At 48.6% G+C, this 23,961-nt stretch overlaps 1 protein-coding gene across 1 annotated transcript in view; it reads right to left on the bottom strand.

Moving 5' to 3' along the window:
* Window positions 1–23,961, bottom strand: part of KNDC1 (kinase non-catalytic C-lobe domain containing 1) — a 387,543-nt gene that overhangs the window by 166,847 nt on the left and 196,735 nt on the right. Inside the window, exons 17-18 of the mRNA XM_063963294.1 lie at window positions 20,193–20,337; window positions 11,929–12,158 (exon numbers count right to left, since the gene is read on the bottom strand). Coding sequence (XP_063819364.1) covers window positions 11,929–12,158; window positions 20,193–20,337 — 375 coding nt within the window. The remainder of the gene's footprint in view (window positions 1–11,928; window positions 12,159–20,192; window positions 20,338–23,961) is intronic.

The raw sequence follows: 23,961 nt of genomic DNA, 5'->3' as shown, positions 1-23,961 counted from the left end.
CCATATACTTGTCATGTAGACACAGCAATAGCAATATTCTAAGGTGCGGATTTGAAATTCAGAAATTCATCAGTATTAACTCATTAGCGAGGGGGTGGTGATTTAGCCGATAGCAAAGCTGCCCACGCTCATTCACTCTGGTAAATAACCAGCCCCCATCCGCTAATCCGTGTGCTACTGCGGCAGCACCTGACAAGCAGTCACAGGATTTTCACCAGCAGCTCTGTTTGTACTTAAAATACAATCTGAGAGGCCAAGCCCTATCCTCTACCTGCTTCATGGCTGACAGAGACATAAATACATAAGGGTATATTCAATTGCTATCGGGTCCATTCCGATGTGCATTTGTCGGAATGGATCCGACAAGCGCTATTAAATGAGCGGCCAAATCAGACTGTCGGATTTGGCTATTCCCGGTGTCCCATCCGTGCAGCAATCAGCCCACCCCGTGTGCCATTGGCGGATTTACCGGGGGCCGGAAATGGCGATCGTCCTCCCTACACCTACCCCCGCAGATTTTTGAGTCAGCCAGGCGCTGCCAGGTAGGTCCTCTTATGGCCATCTCCCGTACTGTATGCTTCCGCCCGCTGGGGCCCACCACGGTCACGATGACTTCAGCTGCACTGTGTGACTGACTAGTGAGACCTGGACCGTGCTGTGCCAGCGGTCCTCCACCGCTGTACCTGACTATGTGCCCTATAGCCCGCCACCCTGCTCTCCCGTCTCATCTTCTCAATCCAACTTTTTTTTTAACGTCGGATTGAGATTGTTGGAAACGGGGCCAAAACCTGTCGTATTTGGCCCCGTTTCTGACATAAGCACGCCTAGTCTGACTATCCACACGCTGTCAGACTTGAAAAATGAGGGGTCTATTGAATAGGTCGGGAACACTTCCGACCTATAATAGTCGGAAACTGCTGTCTTTCCGACAAAATGGCAGTTTCAACTTCAATAGTGTGTGGTCTCGGGCAGCCTGCCTAATAGGTGGAAGTATTGCCCCCTATCGATCTGCTAGTGGTTGGGTAAACAGTGGCCTAACTTAAATTATCTATCACCTATAGAAAGTAAATACAGGTTGAGTATCCCATATCCATATATTCCGAAATACGGAATATTCCGAAATACGGAATTTTTTGACGGAGAGTGAGACAGTGAAACTTTGTTTTCTGATGGCTCAATGTATACAAACTTTGTTTAATAGACAGAGTTATTAAAAATATTGTATTAAATGACCTCCAGGCTGTGTGTATAAGGTGTATATGAAACATAAATGAATTGTGTGAATGTAGACACACTTTGTTTAATGCACAAAGTTATCTCCTATATAATAGCCCAGATCTGTGACTTTGTGATTCATTTGCTAACGCTGGGCGGAGTCACAAAACTGGGCGGAGTTAGTCAAATGAGTCACAGATCTGGCCAAATCTATAGGAGACAAGGAGCAGAAGCAGTTGGTATGGGCATGTCACAGGCAGGGATGCATACCTCCCAGCTTTCTTCAGGAGCTTTCTTCAGGCAGGAGGGGGACACACACACACACACACACACACACACACACACACACACACACACACACCGAAAAGGGGGCGTGGCTTCACTGGAGGGCCCCCGTTTTCGTCAGTGAGGGGGCTTGCCCAGCGCTCTGTGAGCTGCTGGCATGCCCCCAGGGGCTGATTATGAGTCCGGGGGGCCCAGGGCACTTGAGACAGGGGAGCCCTATATCATTGCTGTGCCTGCTATGGGGTTGGGGGCGTGACCTAATCGCGCCACGCGAGGCCACGCCCCCTTATGCAAATTCCGGGATTTTTTTTTTTTTATGGAATTTTGGCCCCTCAGCTAGGACTAAATCCAGAGGAGGTGGTCGCTCCCCCCTACACACCCGCACAGGCAGAAGAAAGCAGGGAGACTGCTGCCTCCCTGCAACACCACAGACCTGCCAATACGCAGCAGCATGTGCTGACTGTAGCACATTGCTGCTGCTGTTACTGGCAGGACGGGGGAGCTTCTGAGCTGGGACAGAGCTACTCGAGCCGGGGAGACCCCTAAAACTGTGGGGCCAACAGTACGTACCGCCTCCCCCCCCCTTAATCCGGCTCTGCTGCTGGAACCCCCCTTAATCCGTACCCCCTGATGCCCCCTCTCCCTCTGTCTCCACTATTCACCGCTGCTCTGCTAAGCAGAACAGCGAGTACAGGAGCTTTCCAACTGCCCCCCGGGTGGGACAGCGGGACAGACCCCAAAAAATGGGACTGTCCCGTGAAAATCGGGACATTTGGGAATTATGGGGGGGTGTGTGGGGGTATGCCGTACAGACAGACGGGCACCGGCTCACTGTGTGCTTGACCCCCCACATCAGCATACTCAGCAGGGTCTCTCTGGCGCGGAGGAGCGTATCTTTCTGGCACACTCCACGCTTCTTAGCTGCAGTTTTGTGGGTCACCAGCCACTGTGCAGGTTCCGTACTGCCTCTGTTATCTCCAGCCCCGGCAACCCCACCGCTAGCTGCAGCGCTGCCACCCGCAGTGAGGTGCGCCCAGCTCCTTCACACACTTTAGCCGGCGGGTAGCGCTGCAGAAGTCCGAGCTGCTTGCAGGCTCTGACCCCCTCCTCTCTCCAGCCGCAGCGTCTCCTGGGAGCTAACCAGTCACTCCCAGTCTCCCCTTACCACAGTGCCCGGCAGCCGCGAGGTCCGCGCCACGTGCATGCTATAACCCCCTCCTCCCTCCAGCCGCAGCATCTCCTGGGGGCTAACCAGTCACTAACCAGGCTTACCACAGTGCCCGGCAGCTGCGCGAGGTCTGCGGTGTGTGTGACTGAGGAGGTAGGGAGGGATGCGGACGGGCAGAGGAAGCAGGACTTCAGCCTAAGAGAATCAGCCATGCCAAGTCTCCACCAGCAGCAGATCCCAACAGGTTGGAGTGGAACAGCAGCAGCCAGCAGCAGTGACTCCGGTAAGACACATCTGTCTGTCACCACTGTTTTGTCCCTAATACCAATCTCTCCCGTGCCCTGTGTTCTGTCATGTCCCTGTCACCCCTGGCCTTGACCTGCCACCCTTATCCTGGCCCTTTCACCCTTATCCTGTCCCTTTCACCCTTATCCTGGCCCTGTCACCCTTATGCTGGTCCTGTTACCCCTATCCTGGCCCTGTCACCCCTGTGCTTGCCCTGTCAACCCTATACTGGCCCTGTCACCCCTGTCCTGGTCCTGCCGCCCCTACCCTGGCCCTGTCACCCCTATCCTGTCCCTGCCATTTCTGTCCTGACCCCGTCGCCCCTGTCCTGGCCCCGTCACCCCTGTCCTGGCCCCGTCACCCCTGTCCTGGCCCCGTCACCCCTGTTCTGACCCTGTCACCCCTGTCCTGGCCCCGTCAACCCTGTTCTGACCCTGTCACCCCTGTCCTGGCCCTGTTACTGCATACCCTCCAACTACCTTTTTGGCATGTCAGTACCCGCAGCACCTCCAGACCTCTCCCCAATGCACCACACCTCCGCACCTTCCCCTCCACCACATGCGGCACTCCACCCTTCCCCCACATGCTGTGCCTCCAGACCCCATACACCACCCGCGGCTCCCACTCCTCCGCCCCTTCACCACCCCCAGCACCTCCAGGCCCCCTCCACCATTAACCCCCCTTATATGTCTCCCCCCACACCTGCCCCCCTCCACCCGCAGCATCTGCAGACACCCTCCTCCATCCACGGTCCCCCCCTCCCCCACCAATGGCACCCCTGCACCTGCCCCTCCACCACCTGCAGCACCTCCAGACCTCCTTCCCCATCCGCCGCAACACCCGTACCTGCCCCTCCCCTACCCATGGCGCCTGCAGACCCCTACCCCACCAGCGGCACTCCCGCCCCTTCCCATCCCACAGCACCTCCGGAACCCTTCACCCATCCACAACATCCCCACACCTGCCCCTCTCCCACCCATGGCACCCCTGCCCCTCCCCCACCTGCAGTGCCTCTGGACCCCTCCCCATCTGCATCCCCCACTCCTCTGCCCCTCCCCCACCCGCAGCACCTCCCGACCCTTCCCCATCCGGGCCCCACCCCCACTTCCGCCCCCCCTCCACCCGCAGCATCTACAGACACCATCCGCAGTCCCCCCCGCACCCGCTACATTCTGTACATCGTGCCCTGCAGGTGCTGTTCACGCCGTCGCAAGGGGCTGCGCCTCCTTCACCATCGCACGCCCTTTCATTGTGCAATATTTAACCACTAACAAAGGAATGCAGGTAATACTCCATATAATACAAATATTGAACCCCAGAAAGGCATGCAAGGGTTAAGGGGGCGTAGCCCCTTGCGACGGTGTGAAGAGCGCCCGTAGGGCGCGATGAAGCACCTAGTTAAAAAATAAGATTTTACTTACCGATAAATCTATTTCTCGGAGTCCGTAGTGGATGCTGGGGTTCCTGAAAGGACCATGGGGAATAGCGGCTCCGCAGGAGACAGGGCACAAAAAGTAAAGCTTTTTCCGATCAGGTGGTGTGCACTGGCTCCTCCCCCTATGACCCTCCTCCAGACTCCAGTTAGGTACTGTGCCCGGACGAGCGTACACAATAAGGGAGGATTTTGAATCCCGGGTAAGACTCATACCAGCCACACCAATCACACCGTACAACTTGTGATCTAAACCCAGTTAACAGTATGATAACAGCGGAGCCTCTGAAAGATGGCTTCCTTCAACAATAACCCGAATTAGTTAACAATAACTATGTACAATTTATGCAGATAATCCGCACTTGGGATGGGCGCCCAGCATCCACTACGGACTCCGAGAAATAGATTTATCGGTAAGTAAAATCTTATTTTCTCTATCGTCCTAGTGGATGCTGGGGTTCCTGAAAGGACCATGGGGATTATACCAAAGCTCCCAAACGGGCGGGAGAGTGCGGATGACTCTGCAGCACCGAATGAGAGAACTCCAGGTCCTCCTTAGCCAGAATATCAAATTTGTAAAATTTTACAAACGTGTTCTCCCCTGACCACGTAGCTGCTCGGCAAAGTTGTAATGCCGAGACCCCTCGGGCAGCCGCCCAAGATGAGCCCACCTTCCTTGTGGAGTGGGCCTTTACAGATTTAGGCTGTGGCAGGCCTGCCACAGAATGTGCAAGTTGGATTGTGCTACAGATCCAACGAGCAATCGTCTGCTTAGACGCCGGAGCACCCATCTTGTTGGGTGCATACAATATAAACAACGAGTCAGATTTTCTGACTCCAGCTGTCCTTGCAATATATATTTTTAATGCTCTGACAACGTCCAGTAACTTGGAGTCCTCCAAGTCACTTGTAGCCGCAGGCACTACAATAGGCTGGTTCAGATGAAATGCTGACACCACCTTAGGGAGAAAATGCGGACGAGTCCGCAGTTCTGCCCTGTCCGAATGGAAAATCAGATATGGGCTTTTGTAAGATAAAGCTGCCAATTCTGACACTCTCCTGGCAGAAGCCAGGGCTAGAAGCATGGTCACTTTCCATGTGAGATATTTCAAATCCACCTTTTTTAGTGGTTCAAACCAATGAGATTTTAGGAAATCCAAAACCACATTGAGATCCCACGGTGCCACTGGAGGCACCACAGGAGGCTGTATATGCAGCACTCCCTTAACAAAGGTCTGGACTTCAGGGACTGAAGCCAATTCTTTTTGAAAGAAAATCGACAGGGCCGAAATTTGAACCTTAATAGATCCCAATTTGAGACCCATTGACAATCCTGATTGCAGGAAATGTAGGAATCGACCCAGTTGAAATTCCTCCGTCGGAGCACTCCGATCTTCGCACCACGCAACATATTTTCGCCAAATTCGGTGATAATGTTGCACGGTTACTTCCTTCCTTGCTTTAATCAAAGTAGGAATGACTTCTTCCGGCATGCCTTTTTCCTTTAGGATCCGGCGTTCAACCGCCATGCCGTCAAACGCAGCCGCGGTAAGTCTTGAAACAGACAGGGACCCTGCTGAAGCAAGTCCCTCCTTAGAGGTAGAGGCCACGGATCTTCCGTGATCATCTCTTGAAGTTCCGGGTACCAAGTCCTTCTTGGCCAATCCGGAACCACTAGTATCGTTCTTACGCCTCTTTGCCGTATAATTCTCAATACTTTTGGTATGAGAGGCAGAGGAGGAAACACATACACCGACTGGTACACCCAAGGCGTTACCAGCGCGTCCACAGCTATTGCCTGCGGATCTCTTGACCTGGCGCAATACCTGTCCAGTTTTTTGTTGAGGCGAGACGCCATCATGTCCACCATTGGTCTTTCCCAACGGGTTACCAGCATGTGGAAGACTTCTGGATGAAGTCCCCACTCTCCCGGGTGAAGATCGTGTCTGCTGAGGAAGTCTGCTTCCCAGTTGTCCACTCCCGGGATGAACACTGCTGACAGTGCTATCACATGATTCTCTGCCCAGCGAAGAATCCTTGCAGCTTCTGCCATTGCACTCCTGCTTCTTGTGCCGCCCTGTCTGTTCACATGGGCGACTGCCGTGATGTTGTCCGACTGGATCAACACCGGTTTTCCCTGAAGCAGAGGTTCTGCCTGGCTTAGAGCATTGTATATTGCTCTTAGTTCCAGAATGTTTATGTGAAGAGACGTTTCCAGGCTCGTCCATACTCCCTGGAAGTTTCTTCCTTGTGTGACTGCTCCCCAGCCTCTCAGGCTGGCGTCCGTGGTCACCAGGATCCAATCCTGTATGCCGAATCTGCGGCCCTCCAATAGATGAGCACTTTGCAACCACCACAGAAGAGACACCCTTGTCCTTGGAGACAGGGTTATCCGCAGGTGCATCTGAAGATGCGACCCTGACCATTTGTTCAACAGATCCCTTTGGAAAATTCTTGCGTGGAATCTGCCGAATGGAATTGCTTCGTAAGAAGCCACCATTTTTCCCAGGACTCTTGTGCATTGATGTACAGACACCTTTCCTGGTTTTAGGAGGTTCCTGACAAGCTCGGATAACTCCTTGGCTTTTTCCTCCGGGAGAAAAACCTTTTTCTGAACCGTGTCCAGAATCATCCCTAGGAACAGCAGACGAGTTGTCGGCATTAACTGGGATTTTGGAATATTCAGAATCCACCCGTGCTGTTTTAGCACTTCCTGAGACAGTGCTAATCCCATCTCTAGCTGTTCTCTGGACCTCGCCCTTATTAGGAGATCGTCCAAGTATGGGATAATTAATACGCCTTTTCTTCGAAGAAGAATCATCATCTCGGCCATTACCTTTGTAAAGATCCGAGGTGCCGTGGACAATCCGAACGGCAGCGTCTGAAACTGATAGTGACAGTTTTGTACAACGAACCTGAGGTACCCCTGGTGTGAGGGGTAAATTGGAACGTGGAGATACGCATCCTTGATGTCCAAGGATACCATAAAGTCCCCCTCTTCCAGGTTCGCTATCACTGCTCTGAGTGACTCCATTTTGAACTTGAACTTCTTTATGTACAGGTTCAAGGACTTCAGATTTAGAATAGGCCTTACCGAGCCATCCGGCTTCGGTACCACAAAAAGAGTGGAATAATACCCCTTCCCTTGTTGCAGAAGAGGTACCTTGACTATCACCTGCTGAGAGTACAGCTTGTGAATGGCTTCCAACACCGTCTCCCTTTCGGAGGGGGATGTTGGTAAAGCAGACTTCAGGAAACGGCGAGGTGGATCTGTCTCTAATTCCAACCTGTATCCCTGAGATATTATCTGCAGGATCCAGGGATCTACTTGCGAGTGAGCCCACTGCGCGCTGTAATTTTTGAGACGACCCCCCACGGTCCCAGAGTCCGCTTGAGAAGCCCCAGCGTCATGCTGAGGCTTTTGTAGAAGCCGGGGAGGGCTTCTGATCCTGGGAAGGAGCTGCGTGTTGCTGTCTCTTCCCTCGACCTTTGCCTCGTGGCAGATATGAATAGCCCTTTGCTCTCTTATTTTTAAAGGAACGAAAGGGCTGCGGTTGAAAAGTCGGTGCCTTTTTCTGTTGGGGAGTGACTTGAGGTAGAAAGGTGGATTTCCCGGCTGTAGCCGTGGCCACCAAATCTGATAGACCGACTCCAAATAACTCCTCCCCTTTATACGGCAAAACTTCCATATGCCGTTTTGAATCCGCATCGCCTGTCCACTGTCGCGTCCATAAAGCTCTTCTGGCCGAAATGGACATAGCACTTACCCGTGATGCCAGTGTGCATATATCCCTCTGTGCATCACGCATATAAAGAAATGCATCCTTTATTTGTTCTAACGACAGTAAAATATTGTCCCTGTCCAGGGTATCAATATTTTCAATCAGGGATTCTGACCAAACTACCCCCGCACTGCCCATCCAGGCAGTCGCTACAGCTGGTCGTAGTATAACACCTGCATGTGTGTATATACTTTTTTGGATATTTTCCATCCTCCTATCTGATGGATCTTTAAGTGCGGCCGTCTCAGGAGAGGGTAACGCCACTTGTTTAGATAAGCGTGTTAGCGCCTTGTCCACCCTAGGAGGTGTTTCCCAGCGCTCCCTAACCTCTGGCGGGAAAGGGTATAATGCCAATAATTTCTTTGAAATTATCAGCTTTTTATCAGGGGCAACCCACGCTTCATTACACACGTCATTTAGTTCTTCTGATTCAGGAAAAACTATAGGTAGTTTTTTCATACCCCACATAATACCCTGTTTAGTGGTACCTGTAGTATCAGCTAAATGTAACGCCTCCTTCATTGCCAAAATCATATAACGTGTGGCCCTACTGGAAAATACGGTTGATTCGTCACCGTCACCACTGGAGTCATCGCCTGTGTCTGGGTCTGTGTCGACCGACTGAGGCAAAGGGCGTTTCACAGCCCCTGACGGTGTTTGAGTCGCCTGGACAGGCACTAATTGATTGTCCGGCCGTCTCATGTCGTCAAACGACTGCTTTAGCGTGTTGACACTATCCCGTAGTTCCATAAATAAAGGCATCCATTCTGGTGTCGACTCCCTAGGGGGTGACATCCTCATATTTGGCAATTGCTCCGCCTCCACACCAATATCGTCCTCATACATGTCGACACACACGTACCGACACACAGCAGACACACAGGGAATGCTCCTAACGAAGACAGGACCCACTAGCCCTTTGGGGAGACAGAGGGAGAGTTTGCCAGCACACACCAAAAGCGCTATATATATATCAGGGATAGCCTTATAATAAGTGCTCCCTTATAGCTGCTTTGTTATATCAAAATATCGCCATAAATGTGCCCCCCCCTCTCTGTTTTACCCTGTTTCTGTAGTGCAGTGCAGGGGAGAGACTTGGGAGCCGTCCTGACCAGCGGAGCTGTGAGAGGAAATGGCGCCGTGTGCTGAGGAGATAGGCCCCGCCCCTTTTCCGGCGGGCTCGTCTCCCGCTATTTAGAAAAATTAGGCAGGGGTTAAATATCTCCATATAGCCTCTAGGGCTATATGTGAGGTATTTTTAGCCTTTATAGGTACTCATTTGCCTCCCAGGGCGCCCCCCTCCCAGCGCCCTGCACCCTCAGTGACTGCCGTGTGAAGTGTGCTGAGAGGAAAATGGCGCACAGCTGCAGTGCTGTGCGCTACCTTTAGAAGACTGCAGGAGTCTTCAGCCGCCGATTCTGGACCTCTTCTGATTTCAGCATCTGCAAGGGGGCCGGCGGCGTGGCTCCGGTGACCATCCAGGCTGTACCTGTGATCGTCCCTCTGGAGCTTGATGTCCAGTAGCCAAGAAACCAATCCATCCTGCACGCAGGTGAGTTGACTCCTTCTCCCCTCAGTCCCTCGCTGCAGTGATCCTGTTGCCAGCAGGAATCACTGTAAAATAAAAAACCTAGCTAAACTTTCTCTAAGCAGCTCTTTAGGAGAGCCACCTAGATTGCACCCTTCTCGGCCGGGCACAAAAATCTAACTGGAGTCTGGAGGAGGGTCATAGGGGGAGGAGCCAGTGCACACCACCTGATCGGAAAAAGCTTTACTTTTTGTGCCCTGTCTCCTGCGGAGCCGCTATTCCCCATGGTCCTTTCAGGAACCCCAGCATCCACTAGGACGATAGAGAAATAATGGCTAAAATGACCTTCAGGCTGTGTGTATAAGGTGTATATGTAACATAAATGCATTCTGTGCTTAGACTTGGATCCCATCGCCATGATATCTCATTATGATATGCAATTATTCCAAAATACGGAAAAATCCGATATCCAAAATGCCTCTGGTCCCAAGCATTTTGGATAAGGGAGACTCAACCTGTACTGTACATAATATACAAACATGATTAAAAACAGAACAAAGCTTTATCTTAAATATAATAAGTTCTAACAGGTAGAAGTTTGCATACACGTTTTTCTTTTTAATATGCAGTGGCTTCCATGTTATTCCTAAGACTGCGTCGGTCATTGGTCTGAACGACTATAGGCCGATTGCTCTCACTTCATTGATTATGAAATGTTTTGAGAGAATTGTTCTGGTCCATCTAAAAAGTGTCATACCACTGGAATTTGACCCTAATCAGTTTGCCTATCGGTCGATCAGATCAACTGAAGACGCAGCTCTTATGGTGCTTCACAGGGTACTTTGTCATCTTGAAAATAGACACTCCTATGCTAGATTGTTATTCATGGATTATAGCTCCGCCTTTAACAAGGTAGTACCAGCAGTGTTAGTAAAAAAGCTTTCAGAGATCGGATATATTACGGTCATATGCAATTGGCTGTTGGATTTCCTGACAGACAGTCAGACTGGGCTCTGACTTGTCTTCGGAACTGGTATTAAACGTAGGAGTTCCGCAGGGTTGTGTTCTAAGCCCTTTTTTATATTCTTTGTATACCTCCGACTGTGAGTCTATTTCGGAAACAATTTCTGTGATAAAGTTTGCGGATGATACCACACTGGTGGGTTTGATTACTAGCGGAGATGAGAGTAGTTATAGAGAGGAAGTGAGAAGACTCGCTGAGTGGGGAGTAAAAAACAACCTGTTATTAAACGGTAAGAAAACTAAGGAGGTTGTGATAGATTTTAGGAAATCTAAAAAAACTAGCAACATCTGCCCGTTGATACTGAACGGTGAGGAGGTGGATAGGGTTACCGATGTGAAATTTTTGGGGATTAAATTTACAGAGGATTTATCATGGTCCTTGCATATCACGCGAGTGGTTAAGAAGGCTCAGCAGCGTCTTTTTTTCTTACGGAAGCTCCAAGCAGCAGGACTGCAGCAATCAACTCTTGTTAATTTCTACCGCTGGGTGATTGAGAGCTTGCTGACCTACGCGATCACGGTGTGGCATGGTAATGCCAAGTGTTCTGATCTTGTTGCCCTGGAGAGAGTGATCAAATCTGCAGAGAGGATCACTGGCCAATCCTTGCCTAGGTTGGTGGATGTACTCACTGCAAGGAGTCTGTCGAAGGCAATTAAGATGACTGAAGATGGGAGTCACCAATGTAATAGTTTTTTTCCCTTCTGCCATCGGGGAGATATTATAGGTGTTTAAGATGTCGTACCACTAGGTTAAGGAATAGTTTCTTCCCTTCTGTGATTGTTAGCTTGACTTCTCAACTTTGCTAAATTTTATGTGATGTATTTTATCTGGTGTACATGATATGAGAACTGCATGTACTGTAATTTCGCGATACATGTTCATGCTATAGTGACAATAAATTATTCTTATCCTATCTATGTCCAGCACTATATTTTACAATCAGGGTGGAGATGCATCAACGCTTGGGAGAGAAAAAATTGATAGAGAGTTAAAGTAGCAACCAGTTACTTACTGTGAAACCTAGCCTTTAAAATGACAGTTAGAAACTGATTGGTTAGTACAGTACTTTCTCTCTCTCTAAGCTTTGCTATTTCCCCCCCCCCCCCCCCCCAAAGTATCTAACGGACCCACTTACAGTCTCAGGGTGGGCCTATAACAATCCTGCAAGACTTCTAGGACAGAGTACATGGCATTGCATCATCTACCTACATGGAGAGTTTGTATTATCAGCAGGGTCTGCATCATCTGCAGAGGGCGGCTGGCAGGACGTAGAAGTCCGTTCCAGTTCTGTAGTAGCCAGAGAATCTTCACACTCGTTTATCTGTGTCTGCTCATTTGCAGACTGTTTCCCTTCCTTTCTGTATTTGCGAGATTTCCTTTGAATCTTTTTTAACAGCTGTGCAGGACTTTGGTGCAGAGATAAATCTGTGCCCACTTTTCTGTAAAACAAACAAAACGTAAAATAAGATTTTACTTACCGATAAATCTATTTCTCGGAGTCCGTAGTGGATGCTGGGGTTCCTGAAAGGACCATGGGGAATAGCGGCTCCGCAGGAGACAGGGCACAAAAAGTAAAGCTTTTCCGATCAGGTGGTGTGCACTGGCTCCTCCCCCTATGACCCTCCTCCAGACTCCAGTTAGGTACTGTGCCCGGACGAGCGTACACAATAAGGGAGGATTTTGAATCCCGGGTAAGACTCATACCAGCCACACCAATCACACCGTACAACTTGTGATCTAAACCCAGTTAACAGTATGATAACAGCGGAGCCTCTGAAAGATGGCTTCCTTCAACAATAACCCGAATTAGTTAACAATAACTATGTACAATTTATGCAGATAATCCGCACTTGGGATGGGCGCCCAGCATCCACTACGGACTCCGAGAAATAGATTTATCGGTAAGTAAAATCTTATTTTCTCTATCGTCCTAGTGGATGCTGGGGTTCCTGAAAGGACCATGGGGATTATACCAAAGCTCCCAAACGGGCGGGAGAGTGCGGATGACTCTGCAGCACCGAATGAGAGAACTCCAGGTCCTCCTTAGCCAGAGTATCAAATTTGTAAAATTTTACAAACGTGTTCTCCCCTGACCACGTAGCTGCTCGGCAAAGTTGTAATGCCGAGACCCCTCGGGCAGCCGCCCAAGATGAGCCCACCTTCCTTGTGGAGTGGGCCTTTACAGATGTAGGCTGTGGCAAGCCTGCCACAGAATGTGCAAGTTGGATTGTGCTACAGATCCAACGAGCAATCGTCTGCTTAGACGCAGGAGCACCCATCTTGTTGGGTGCATACAATATAAACAACGAGTCAGATTTTCTGACTCCAGCTGTCCTTGCAATATATATTTTTAATGCTCTGACAACGTCCAGTAACTTGGAGTCCTCCAAGTCACTTGTAGCCGCAGGCACTACAATAGGCTGGTTCAGATGAAATGCTGACACCACCTTAGGGAGAAAATGCGGACGAGTCCGCAGTTCTGCCCTGTCCGAATGGAAAATCAGATATGGGCTTTTGTAAGATAAAGCTGCCAATTCTGACACTCTCCTGGCAGAAGCCAGGGCTAGAAGCATGGTCACTTTCCATGTGAGATATTTCAAATCCACCTTTTTTAGTGGTTCAAACCAATGAGATTTTAGGAAGTCCAAAACCACATTTAGATCCCACGGTGCCACTGGAGGCACCACAGGAGGCTGTATATGCAGCACTCCCTTAACAAAGGTCTGGACTTCAGGGACTGAAGCCAATTCTTTTTGAAAGAAAATCGACAGGGCCGAAATTTGAACCTTAATAGATCCCAATTTGAGACCCATTGACAATCCTGATTGCAGGAAATGTAGGAATCGACCCAGTTGAAATTCCTCCGTCGGAGCACTCCGATCTTCGCACCACGCAACATATTTTCGCCAAATTCGGTGATAATGTTGCACGGTTACTTCCTTCCTTGCTTTAATCAAAGTAGGAATGACTTCTTCCGGCATGCCTCTTTCCTTTAGGATCCGGCGTTCAACCGCCATGCCGTCAAACGCAGCCGCGGTAAGTCTTGAAACAGACAGGGACCCTGCTGAAGCAAGTCCCTCCTTAGAGGTAGAGGCCACGGATCTTCCGTGATCATCTCTTGAAGTTCCGGGTACCAAGTCCTCCTTGGCCAATCCGGAACCACTAGTATCGTTCTTACGCCTCTTTGCCGTATAATTCTCAATACTTTTGGTATGAGAGGCAGAGGAGGAAACACATACACCGACTGGTACACCCAAGGCGTTACCAGCGCGTCCACAGCTATTGCCTGCGGATCTCTTGACCTGGCGCAATACCTGTCCAGTTTTTTGTTGAGGCGAGACGCCATCATGTCCACCATTGGTCTTTCCCAACGGTTACCAGCATGTGGAAGACTTCTGGATGAAGTCCCCACTCTCCCGGGTGAAGATCGTGTCTGCTGAGGAAGTCTGCTTCCCAGTTGTCCACTCCCGGGATGAACACTGCTGACAGTGCTATCACATGATTCTCTGCCCAGCGAAGAATCCTTGCAGCTTCTGCCATTGCCCTCCTGCTTCTTGTGCCGCCCTGTCTGTTCACATGGGCGACTGCCGTGATGTTGTCCGACTGGATCAATACCGGTTTTCCCTGAAGCAGAGGTTCTGCCTGGTTTAGAGCATTGTATATTGCTCTTAGTTCCAGAATGTTTATGTGAAGAGACGTTTCCAGGCTCGTCCATACTCCCTGGAAGTTTCTTCCTTGTGTGACTGCTCCCCAGCCTCTCAGGCTGGCGTCCGTGGTCACCAGGATCCAATCCTGTATGCCGAATCTGCGGCCCTCCAATAGATGAGCACTCTGCAACCACCACAGAAGAGACACCCTTGTCCTTGGAGACAGGGTTATCCGTAGGTGCATCTGAAGATGCGACCCTGACCATTTGTCCAACAGATCCCTTTGGAAAATTCTTGCGTGGAATCTGCCGAATGGAATCGCTTCGTAAGAAGCCACCATTTTTCCCAGGACTCTTGTGCATTGATGTACAGACACCTTTCCTGGTTTTAGGAGGTTCCTGACAAGCTCGGATAACTCCTTGGCTTTTTCCTCCGGGAGAAAAACCTTTTTCTGAACCGTGTCCAGAATCATCCCTAGGAACAGCAGACGAGTTGTCGGCATTAACTGGGATTTTGGAATATTCAGAATCCACCCGTGCTGTTTTAGCACTTCTTGAGACAGTGCTAATCCCATCTCTAGCTGTTCTCTGGACCTCGCCCTTATTAGGAGATCGTCCAAGTATGGGATAATTAATACGCCTTTTCTTCGAAGAAGAATCATCATCTCGGCCATTACCTTTGTAAAGATCCGAGGTGCCGTGGACAATCCGAACGGCAGCGTCTGAAACTGATAGTGACAGTTTTGTACAACGAACCTGAGGTACCCCTGGTGTGAGGGGTAAATTGGAACGTGGAGATACGCATCCTTGATGTCCAAGGATACCATAAAGTCCCCCTCTTCCAGGTTCGCTATCACTGCTCTGAGTGACTCCATTTTGAACTTGAACTTCTTTATGTACAGGTTCAAGGACTTCAGATTTAGAATAGGCCTTACCGAGCCATCCGGCTTCGGTACCACAAAAAGAGTGGAATAATACCCCTTCCCTTGTTGCAGAAGAGGTACCTTGACTATCACCTGCTGAGAGTACAGCTTGTGAATGGCTTCCAACACCGTCTCCCTTTCGGAGGGGGACGTTGGTAAAGCAGACCTCAGGAAACGGCGAGGTGGATCTGTCTCTAATTCCAACCTGTATCCCTGAGATATTATCTGCAGGATCCAGAGATCTACTTGCGAGTGAGCCCACTGCGCGCTGTAATTTTTGAGACGACCGCCCACCGTCCCCGAGTCCGCTTGAGAAGCCCCAGCGTCATGCTGAGGCTTTTGTAGAAGCCGGGGAGGGCTTCTGATCCTGGGAAGGAGCTGCGTGTTGCTGTCTCTTCCCTCGACCTTTGCCTCGTGGCAAATATGAATAGCCCTTTGCTCTCTTATTTTTAAAGGAACGAAAGGGCTGCGGTTGAAAAGTCGGTGCCTTTTTCTGTTGGGGAGTGACTTGAGGTAGAAAGGTGGATTTCCCGGCTGTAGCCGTGGCCACCAAATCTGATAGACCGACTCCAAATAACTCCTCCCCCTTATACGGCAAAACTTCCATATGCCGTTTTGAATCCGCATCGCCTGTCCACTGTCGCGTCCATAAAGCTCTTCTGGCCGAAATGGACATAGCACTTACCCGTGATGCCAGTGTGCATATATCCCTCTGTGCATCACGCATATAAAGAAATGCATCCTTTATTTGTTCTAACGACAGTAAAATATTGTCCCTGTCCAGGGTATCAATATTTTCAATCAGGGATTCTGACCAAACTACCCCCGCACTGCCCATCCAGGCAGTTGCTACAGCTGGTCGTAGTATAACACCTGCATGTGTGTATATACTTTTTTGGATATTTTCCATCCTCCTATCTGATGGATCTTTAAGTGCGGCCGTCTCAGGAGAGGGTAACGCCACTTGTTTAGATAAGCGTGTTAGCGCCTTGTCCACCCTAGGAGGTGTTTCCCAGCGCTCCCTAACCTCTGGCGGGAAAGGGTATAATGCCAATAATTTCTTTGAAATTATCAGCTTTTTATCAGGGGCAACCCACGCTTCATTACACACGTCATTTAGTTCTTCTGATTCAGGAAAAACTATAGGTAGTTTTTTCATACCCCACATAATACCCTGTTTAGTGGTACCTGTAGTATCAGCTAAATGTAACGCCTCCTTCATTGCCAAAATCATATAACGTGTGGCCCTACTGGAAAATACGGTTGATTCGTCACCGTCACCACTGGAGTCATCGCCTGTGTCTGGGTCTGTGTCGACCGACTGAGGCAAAGGGCGTTTCACAGCCCCTGACGGTGTTTGAGTCGCCTGGACAGGCACTAATTGATTGTCCGGCCGTCTCATGTCGTCAAACGACTGCTTTAGCGTGTTGACACTATCCCGTAGTTCCATAAATAAAGGCATCCATTCTGGTGTCGACCCCCTAGGAGGTGACATCCCCATATTTGGCAATTGCTCCGCCTCCACACCAATATCGTCCTCATACATGTCGACACACACGTACCGACACACAGCAGACACACAGGGAATGCTCCTAATGAAGACAGGACCCACTAGCCCTTTGGGGAGACAGAGGGAGAGTTTGCCAGCACACACCAAAAGCGCTATATATATATCAGGGATAGCCTTATAATAAGTGCTCCCCTATAGCTGCTTTGTTATATAAAAATATCGCCATAAATTTGCCCCCCCTCTCTGTTTTACCCTGTTTCTGTAGTGCAGTGCAGGGGAGAGACCTGGGAGCCGTCCTGACCAGCGGAGCTGTGAGAGGAAATGGTGCCGTGTGCTGAGGAGATAGGCCCCGCCCCTTTTCCGGCGGGCTCGTCTCCCGCTATTTTGAGAAATCAGGCAGGGGTTAAATATCTCCATATAGCCTCTAGGGCTATATGTGAGGTATTTTTAGCCTTTATAGGTACTCATTTTGCCTCCCAGGGCGCCCCCCTCCCAGCGCCCTGCACCCTCAGTGACTGCCGTGTGAAGTGTGCTGAGAGGAAAATGGCGCACAGCTGCAGTGCTGTGCGCTACCTTTAGAAGACTGCAGGAGTCTTCAGCCGCCGATTCTGGACCTCTTCTGTCTTCAGCATCTGCAAGGGGGCCGGCGGCGCGGCTCCGGTGACCATCCAGGCTGTACCTGTGATCGTCCCTCTGGAGCTTGATGTCCAGTAGCCAAGAAGCCAATCCATCCTGCACGCAGGTGAGTTGACTCCTTCTCCCCTCAGTCCCTCGCTGCAGTGATCCTGTTGCCAGCAGGAATCACTGTAACATAAAAAACCTAGCTAAACTTTCTCTAAGCAGCTCTTTAGGAGAGCCACCTAGATTGCACCCTTCTCGGCCGGGCACAAAAATCTAACTGGAGTCTGGAGGAGGGTCATAGGGGGAGGAGCCAGTGCACACCACCTGATCGGAAAAGCTTTACTTTTTGTGCCCTGTCTCCTGCGGAGCCGCTATTCCCCATGGTCCTTTCAGGAACCCCAGCATCCACTAGGACGATAGAGAAAACCTTTTAGTACATCTGCATGATACATATATAACCAAAAGATAAGCATGTGTTTTTCAGGGAAAAAAAAAAAAGAAGATAAATAGGCCCCTATGTGAGTCTCAGAAGAATAAATAGTAGGCCCCTACGTGAGTTATTGATGGATAAATAGTTGGACCCCACGCGAGTTATTGATGGATAAATAGTAGGCCCCTACGCAAGTTGTTGATGGATAAATAGTAGGCCCCTACGTGAGTTATTGATGGATAAATAGTAGGCCCCTACGTGAGTTATTGATGGATAAATAGTTGGACCCTACGCGAGTTATTGATGGATAAATAGTAGGCCCCTATGCGAGTTATTGATGGATAAATAGTAGGCCCCTACGTGAGTTATTGATGGATAAATAGTTGGACCCTACGCGAGTTATTGATGGATAAATAGTTGGCCCCTATGCGAGTTATTGATGGATAAATAGTAGGCCCCTACGTGAGTTATTGATGGATAAATAGTTGGACCCTACGTGAGTTATTGATGGACAAGGCACTGCTAATTACTTATGATAGTAATTGCTATTGGAGTTCATTTATAAGTCCCGCACTGCAGTAATATATTAGCTACTTTTAGAACAATGAGAGGTATGCAGGGCACTGAGTGTTGTGTGGGTGCACTGGTGGTAGTGTACTGTTAGAGTACAGGCTGATATCTGTGGTCGCTGGTACTAGCACACTATCGCAATAATGGTTAATAAAAAAAAAAAAGAATTGTATGGGGATGATGCTGGTATACTGAGAGGGACATTGGCACGGACGTATTTGACTAACCATGCTGGTAACCTGTATTCTATTTTAGTTGGCATACAATGCACAACATAAGTATTTACTTCCAAAGTTGCTGACTCCTGACATTTGGCCATGGCTCCTAGCTGTCACACATTTGTCCAGGCAAATACATATATGTGGTCACTCCATAGGAACAGTTGTTAGACATTAGTTGCACATTGCATGACTGGATCTCGCTTCCTCCTCCACAGGATGCCCACTTCCCCTTTAGCAGTGCACTTCTACTTGGTGTGAAACATTAGCCCAGGAGCCATAGCATTTATTCCCCAGTGGCTGCCAGCTACACACAGTAGGGATTTAGTCTCCATGTTTCCGAAGACCTGCGCATGCGTAGTAGAGTCTGGCACAATGCCAGAGTCAATTCCGCTGTGAAGAGGAGGGGGCTTACCCAATGTCTGGCCACGGGCCTCCTCCTCTGTTAAAATGCCTCTGTCTTGTTGAATCAATAATTCTATGTGATTTTTTTGTAAATGTCAATGAATTGTATAAAAATGTGTAGAAGTGAACATCAAACTGTAATGCGTATGGTTAAAACTAGGTTGCCTGCATAATTTGTAATACTTTGACATAAACTACAAAAATTCTGCAAACAGAAACTTTTAATTAGTTTCTTACAATTTAGGTCACTCTATGAAATTTAGGACACAATACATGAAAATTTAAGTTCATATAACCGCTAACATTTTAGTATATTTATGATACTAAAACATCGTAGTATATTGTGTGATAATTGAAAATCGATACATTTATAGTGTAGCGAATCCCCGCTTATGTTAACATTTAACATATATGGAAGTTGTTGAAGTGGATGCAAAAGCAGATAATTTCTACGTATTTTATAAACCCCCATGTTTTTTTTTTCCACCCGTCTCCCCCACAGATACTTTACCTTCATGCCTCAGTGAAATCTTTTAACTTAATATTCTCGCTCCTACAGAGACCTCCCCCATCATCATCTATGTCATCCATTGCCTCTCACTGTCACCTACTATCTCTCTCTCCTCAATACCCACTGCCTCTCTAACCCCCATCACCCTCTCTCTCCTGTCACCCTCTGCCTCTCCCCTGCGTCACTGTCCCCCATCGCCCTCTGTATCCTGTCACTCTCTGCCTCTCTAAGGCAATGCCCTCTCTTCATCATACAGACAGGGCATTCTCTTCAAGGTCATGCCCTTCTTGTAAGGCCACACCCACTTTCCCAGGAGCACCCCCACGCCTCTTCCCCTGTCATTTTGTTCAAGATCCGCCCCTGTTTGCGTTCAATACAGTGTATTCAATGCACTGTTTATTTACAATGTAAATTACCCAGGGTTCACATTTTACTGTCTTATCACCAGTTTGTCTTCTTCACCTGCAATGAAATTCTACATTGCCCAACATTATGTAATCTTATATATGCTCAATCATACAGCTCTCCTCTCTACCCCCACCCAGCTATCCCACCTACTACATGTCTGTGCATTAAAAAAAATAAACAAGTCTGATACATAACTGGACTTTTTTTTTTTGAAAGGACGTCAGACCATACCTGATAGGTTGGGGGAATTTTCCATTAATGATCTTGTAGAGATTTTCAAGCAGGTGGTCATCCCAATATAGATCACAAAACTTCTCACATATTGCACTGCAGAACGTAGTATGCTGAAGACCCTTCAGGGCAAATATATATTCCCCTACAGAAGATAAATCAGAACAGATCACTCAATCTAGAAAACACACACACAAAAAAAAAAAAAAATCAGCCAGGACTCCCCTTCCTTTTCACTAGGAACATATAATATTTCCATTTATGCAATTTAATCCCATTGTTGTTATGTTTTCTCACTCCTGTGCTGAGCCGATTTCTCGACATTTGCGCTCATCATATCACAACATCACTATTTTTTTTTATATAGTACCCACACACAATATACCTGGTTTCCCTTCCCAGAAGGCATTTCATTTTCAGAATTTTTTTTAAATCATTTCCACAAAGTGAAATAACATTTAAAAGGCCAAAATGTTTTTTTTTTTTGTACTGAAGATGCTAGAACGTGAACTGAAAAGAGAATATATATATATATATATATATATATATATATATATATATATATATATATATATATATATATATATGTGATGAGAGGGTTCGGTTCCTCGGAATCCGAACCCCCCCGAACTTCACCCATTTTACACGGTTCCGAGGCGGACTCGAATCTTCCCGCCTTGCTCGGTTAACCCGAGCGCGCCCGAACGTCATCATCCCGCTGTCGGCTTTTCGCGAGATTCGTATTCTATATAAGGAGCCGCGCGTCACCGCCATTTTCACTCGTGCATTGGAGATGATAGGGAGAGGACGTGTGCAGCGTTCTCGCAGTTGTGTTCAGTGTGCTGCAAATATCTGTGCTCAGTGTGCTTGCAAATTTCTGTAATCAGTGTGCTGAAAATATCTACCTTCTCTGCCTGAAAAACGCTCCATATCTGTGCTGCATTGTAGTATATAGTAGGATGGGGTGTAGTATGGCTGACAAGGCGGTCTCCTGACCGCCGGTCAGCTTACCGACGCCGGGATCCCGGCGGGGAGGGGCGAGTGCAGCAAGCCCCTTGCGGGCTCGGTGGCGACCTGCGGTCACCACGGGTTCTATTCCCACTCTATGGGTGTCGTGGACACCCACGAGTGGAAATAGTCCCTGTTGGTCGGCATGCCGACCATCGGGATACTGAGCCGGCGGGATGGTGGAGGTCATGTGACTGTCGGTCAGCAGACCGCCGGTCACATGAATACCACCCGTAGGAGGACAGTGCAGAATTTTGCTGACCAGTGACCACCAGTATTATATCAGTACGGTACAGTAGTCCACTGCTCTACCTACCTCTGTGTCGTCAAGTATACTATCCATCCATACCTGTGGTGCATTTTAGTTGTTGTGCGCAGTAGTAGGAGGACAGTGCATAATTTTGCTGACCACCAGTATATAATATATAGCAGTACGGTACAGTAGGCCACTGCTCTACCTACCTCTGTGTCGTCAAGTATACTATCCATCCATACCTGTGGTGCATTTTAGTTGTTGTGCGCAGTATATATAATAGGAGGACAGTGCATAATTATGCTGACCACCAGTATATAATATATAGCAGTATGTTACAGTAGGCCATTGCTATTGATATATTACTGGCATATAATTCCACGCCCTTAAAAAAATAGAGAACAAAAATGTGGAGGGTAAAATAGGGAAAGATCAAGATCCACTTCCACCTCGTGCTGAAGCTGCTGCAACTAGTCATGGCCGAGACGTTGAAATGCCATCAACGTCGTCTGCCAAGGCCGATGCCCAATGTCATAGTAGAGAGCATGTAAAATCCAAAACACAAAAGTTCAGTAAAATGACCCAAAAAATAAGAATTTACTTACCGATAATTCTATTTCTCGGAGTCCGTAGTGGATGCTGGGGTTCCTGAAAGGACCATGGGGAATAGCGGCTCCGCAGGAGACAGGGCACAAAAGTAAAGCTTTTACAGGTCAGGTGGTGTGTACTGGCTCCTCCCCCCATGACCCTCCTCCAGACTCCAGTTAGGTACTGTGCCCGGACGAGCGTACACAATAAGGGAGGATTTTGAATCCCGGGTAAGACTCATACCAGCCACACCAATCACACCGTACAACTTGTGATCTAAACCCAGTTAACAGTATGATAACAGAGGAGCCTCTGAAAGATGGCTTCCTAAACAATAACCCGAATTAGTTAACAATAACTATGTACAAGTATTGCAGATAATCCGCACTTGGGATGGGCGCCCAGCATCCACTACGGACTCCGAGAAATAGAATTATCGGTAAGTAAATTCTTATTTTCTCTATCGTCCTAAGTGGATGCTGGGGTTCCTGAAAGGACCATGGGGATTATACCAAAGCTCCCAAACGGGCGGGAGAGTGCGGATGACTCTGCAGCACCGAATGAGAGAACTCCAGGTCCTCCTTTGCCAGGGTATCAAATTTGTAAAAATTTACAAACGTGTTCTCCCCTGACCACGTAGCTGCTCGGCAGAGTTGTAATGCCGAGACCCCTCGGGCAGCCGCCCAAGATGAGCCCACCTTCCTTGCGGAATGGGCCTTAACAGATTTAGGCTGTGGCAGGCCTGCCACAGAATGTACAAGTTGAATTTTGTTACAAATCCAACGAGCAATCGACTGCTTAGAAGCAGGTGCACCCAACTTGTTGGGTGCATACAGTATAAACAGCGAGTCAGATTTTCTGACTCCAGCCGTCCTTTAAATGTATATTTTTAAGGCTCTGACAACGTCCAACAACTTGGAGTCCTTCAAGTCGTCTGTAGCCGCAGGCACTACAATAGGCTGGTTCAGGTGAAACGCTGATACCACCTTAGGGAGAAAATGCGGACGCGTCCGCAGCTCTGCCCTATGTCGAATGGAAAATTAAATAAGGGCTTTTATAAAACAAAGCCGCCAGTTCAGATACTCTCCCGGCCGAAGCCAGGGCCAGTAACAGAGACACTTTCCATGTGAGATATTTCAAATCCACATTCTTTAGTGGTTCAAACCAATTGGATTTGAGGAAATCTAAAACTACATTTAGATCCCACGGTGCCACCTTAGGCACCACAGGAGGCTGTATATGCAGTACTCCTTTGATAAAAATCTGGACCTCAGGGACTGAGGCCAATTCTTTTTGGAAGAATATTGATAGGGCCGAAATTTGAACCTTAATAGATCCCAATTTGAGACCCATAGACAATCCTGATTGCAGGAAATGTAGGAAAACGACCCAGTTGAAATTCCTCCATCGGAGCACTCCGCTGCTCGCACCACGCAACATATTTTCGCCAAATACGGCGATAATGCTTCGCGGTGACTTCCTTCCTTGCCTTTATCAAGGTAGGAATGACTTCTTCTGGAATGCCTTTTCCTTTTAGGATCTGGCATTCAAACGCCATGCCGTCAAACGCAGCCGCGGTAAGTCTTGAAAAAGACAAGGACCCTGCTGAAGCAGGTCCCTTCTCAGAAGTAGAGGCCACGGATCGTCCGTGACCATCTCTTGAAGTTCCGGGTACCAAGTCCTTCTTGGCCAATCCGGAGCCACTAGTCTTACTCCTCTTTGCCGTATAATCCTCAATACCTTTGGTATGAGAGGCAGAGGAGGAAACACATATACCGACTGGTACACCCAAGGTGTTACCAGCGCGTCCACAGCTATTGCCTGCGGATCTCTTGACCTGGCGCAATACCTGTCCAGTGTTTTGTTGAGGCGAGACGCCATCATGTCCACCATTGGTTTTACCCAACGGTTTTATAGCAT

This window comes from Pseudophryne corroboree, chromosome 3, assembly GCF_028390025.1.
Source record: "Pseudophryne corroboree isolate aPseCor3 chromosome 3, aPseCor3.hap2, whole genome shotgun sequence".
NCBI lineage: Eukaryota > Metazoa > Chordata > Amphibia > Anura > Myobatrachidae > Pseudophryne > Pseudophryne corroboree.
The sequence above is the reverse complement of the archived record's forward strand: the minus strand, read 5'-3'. Positions and strand labels throughout refer to the sequence as shown.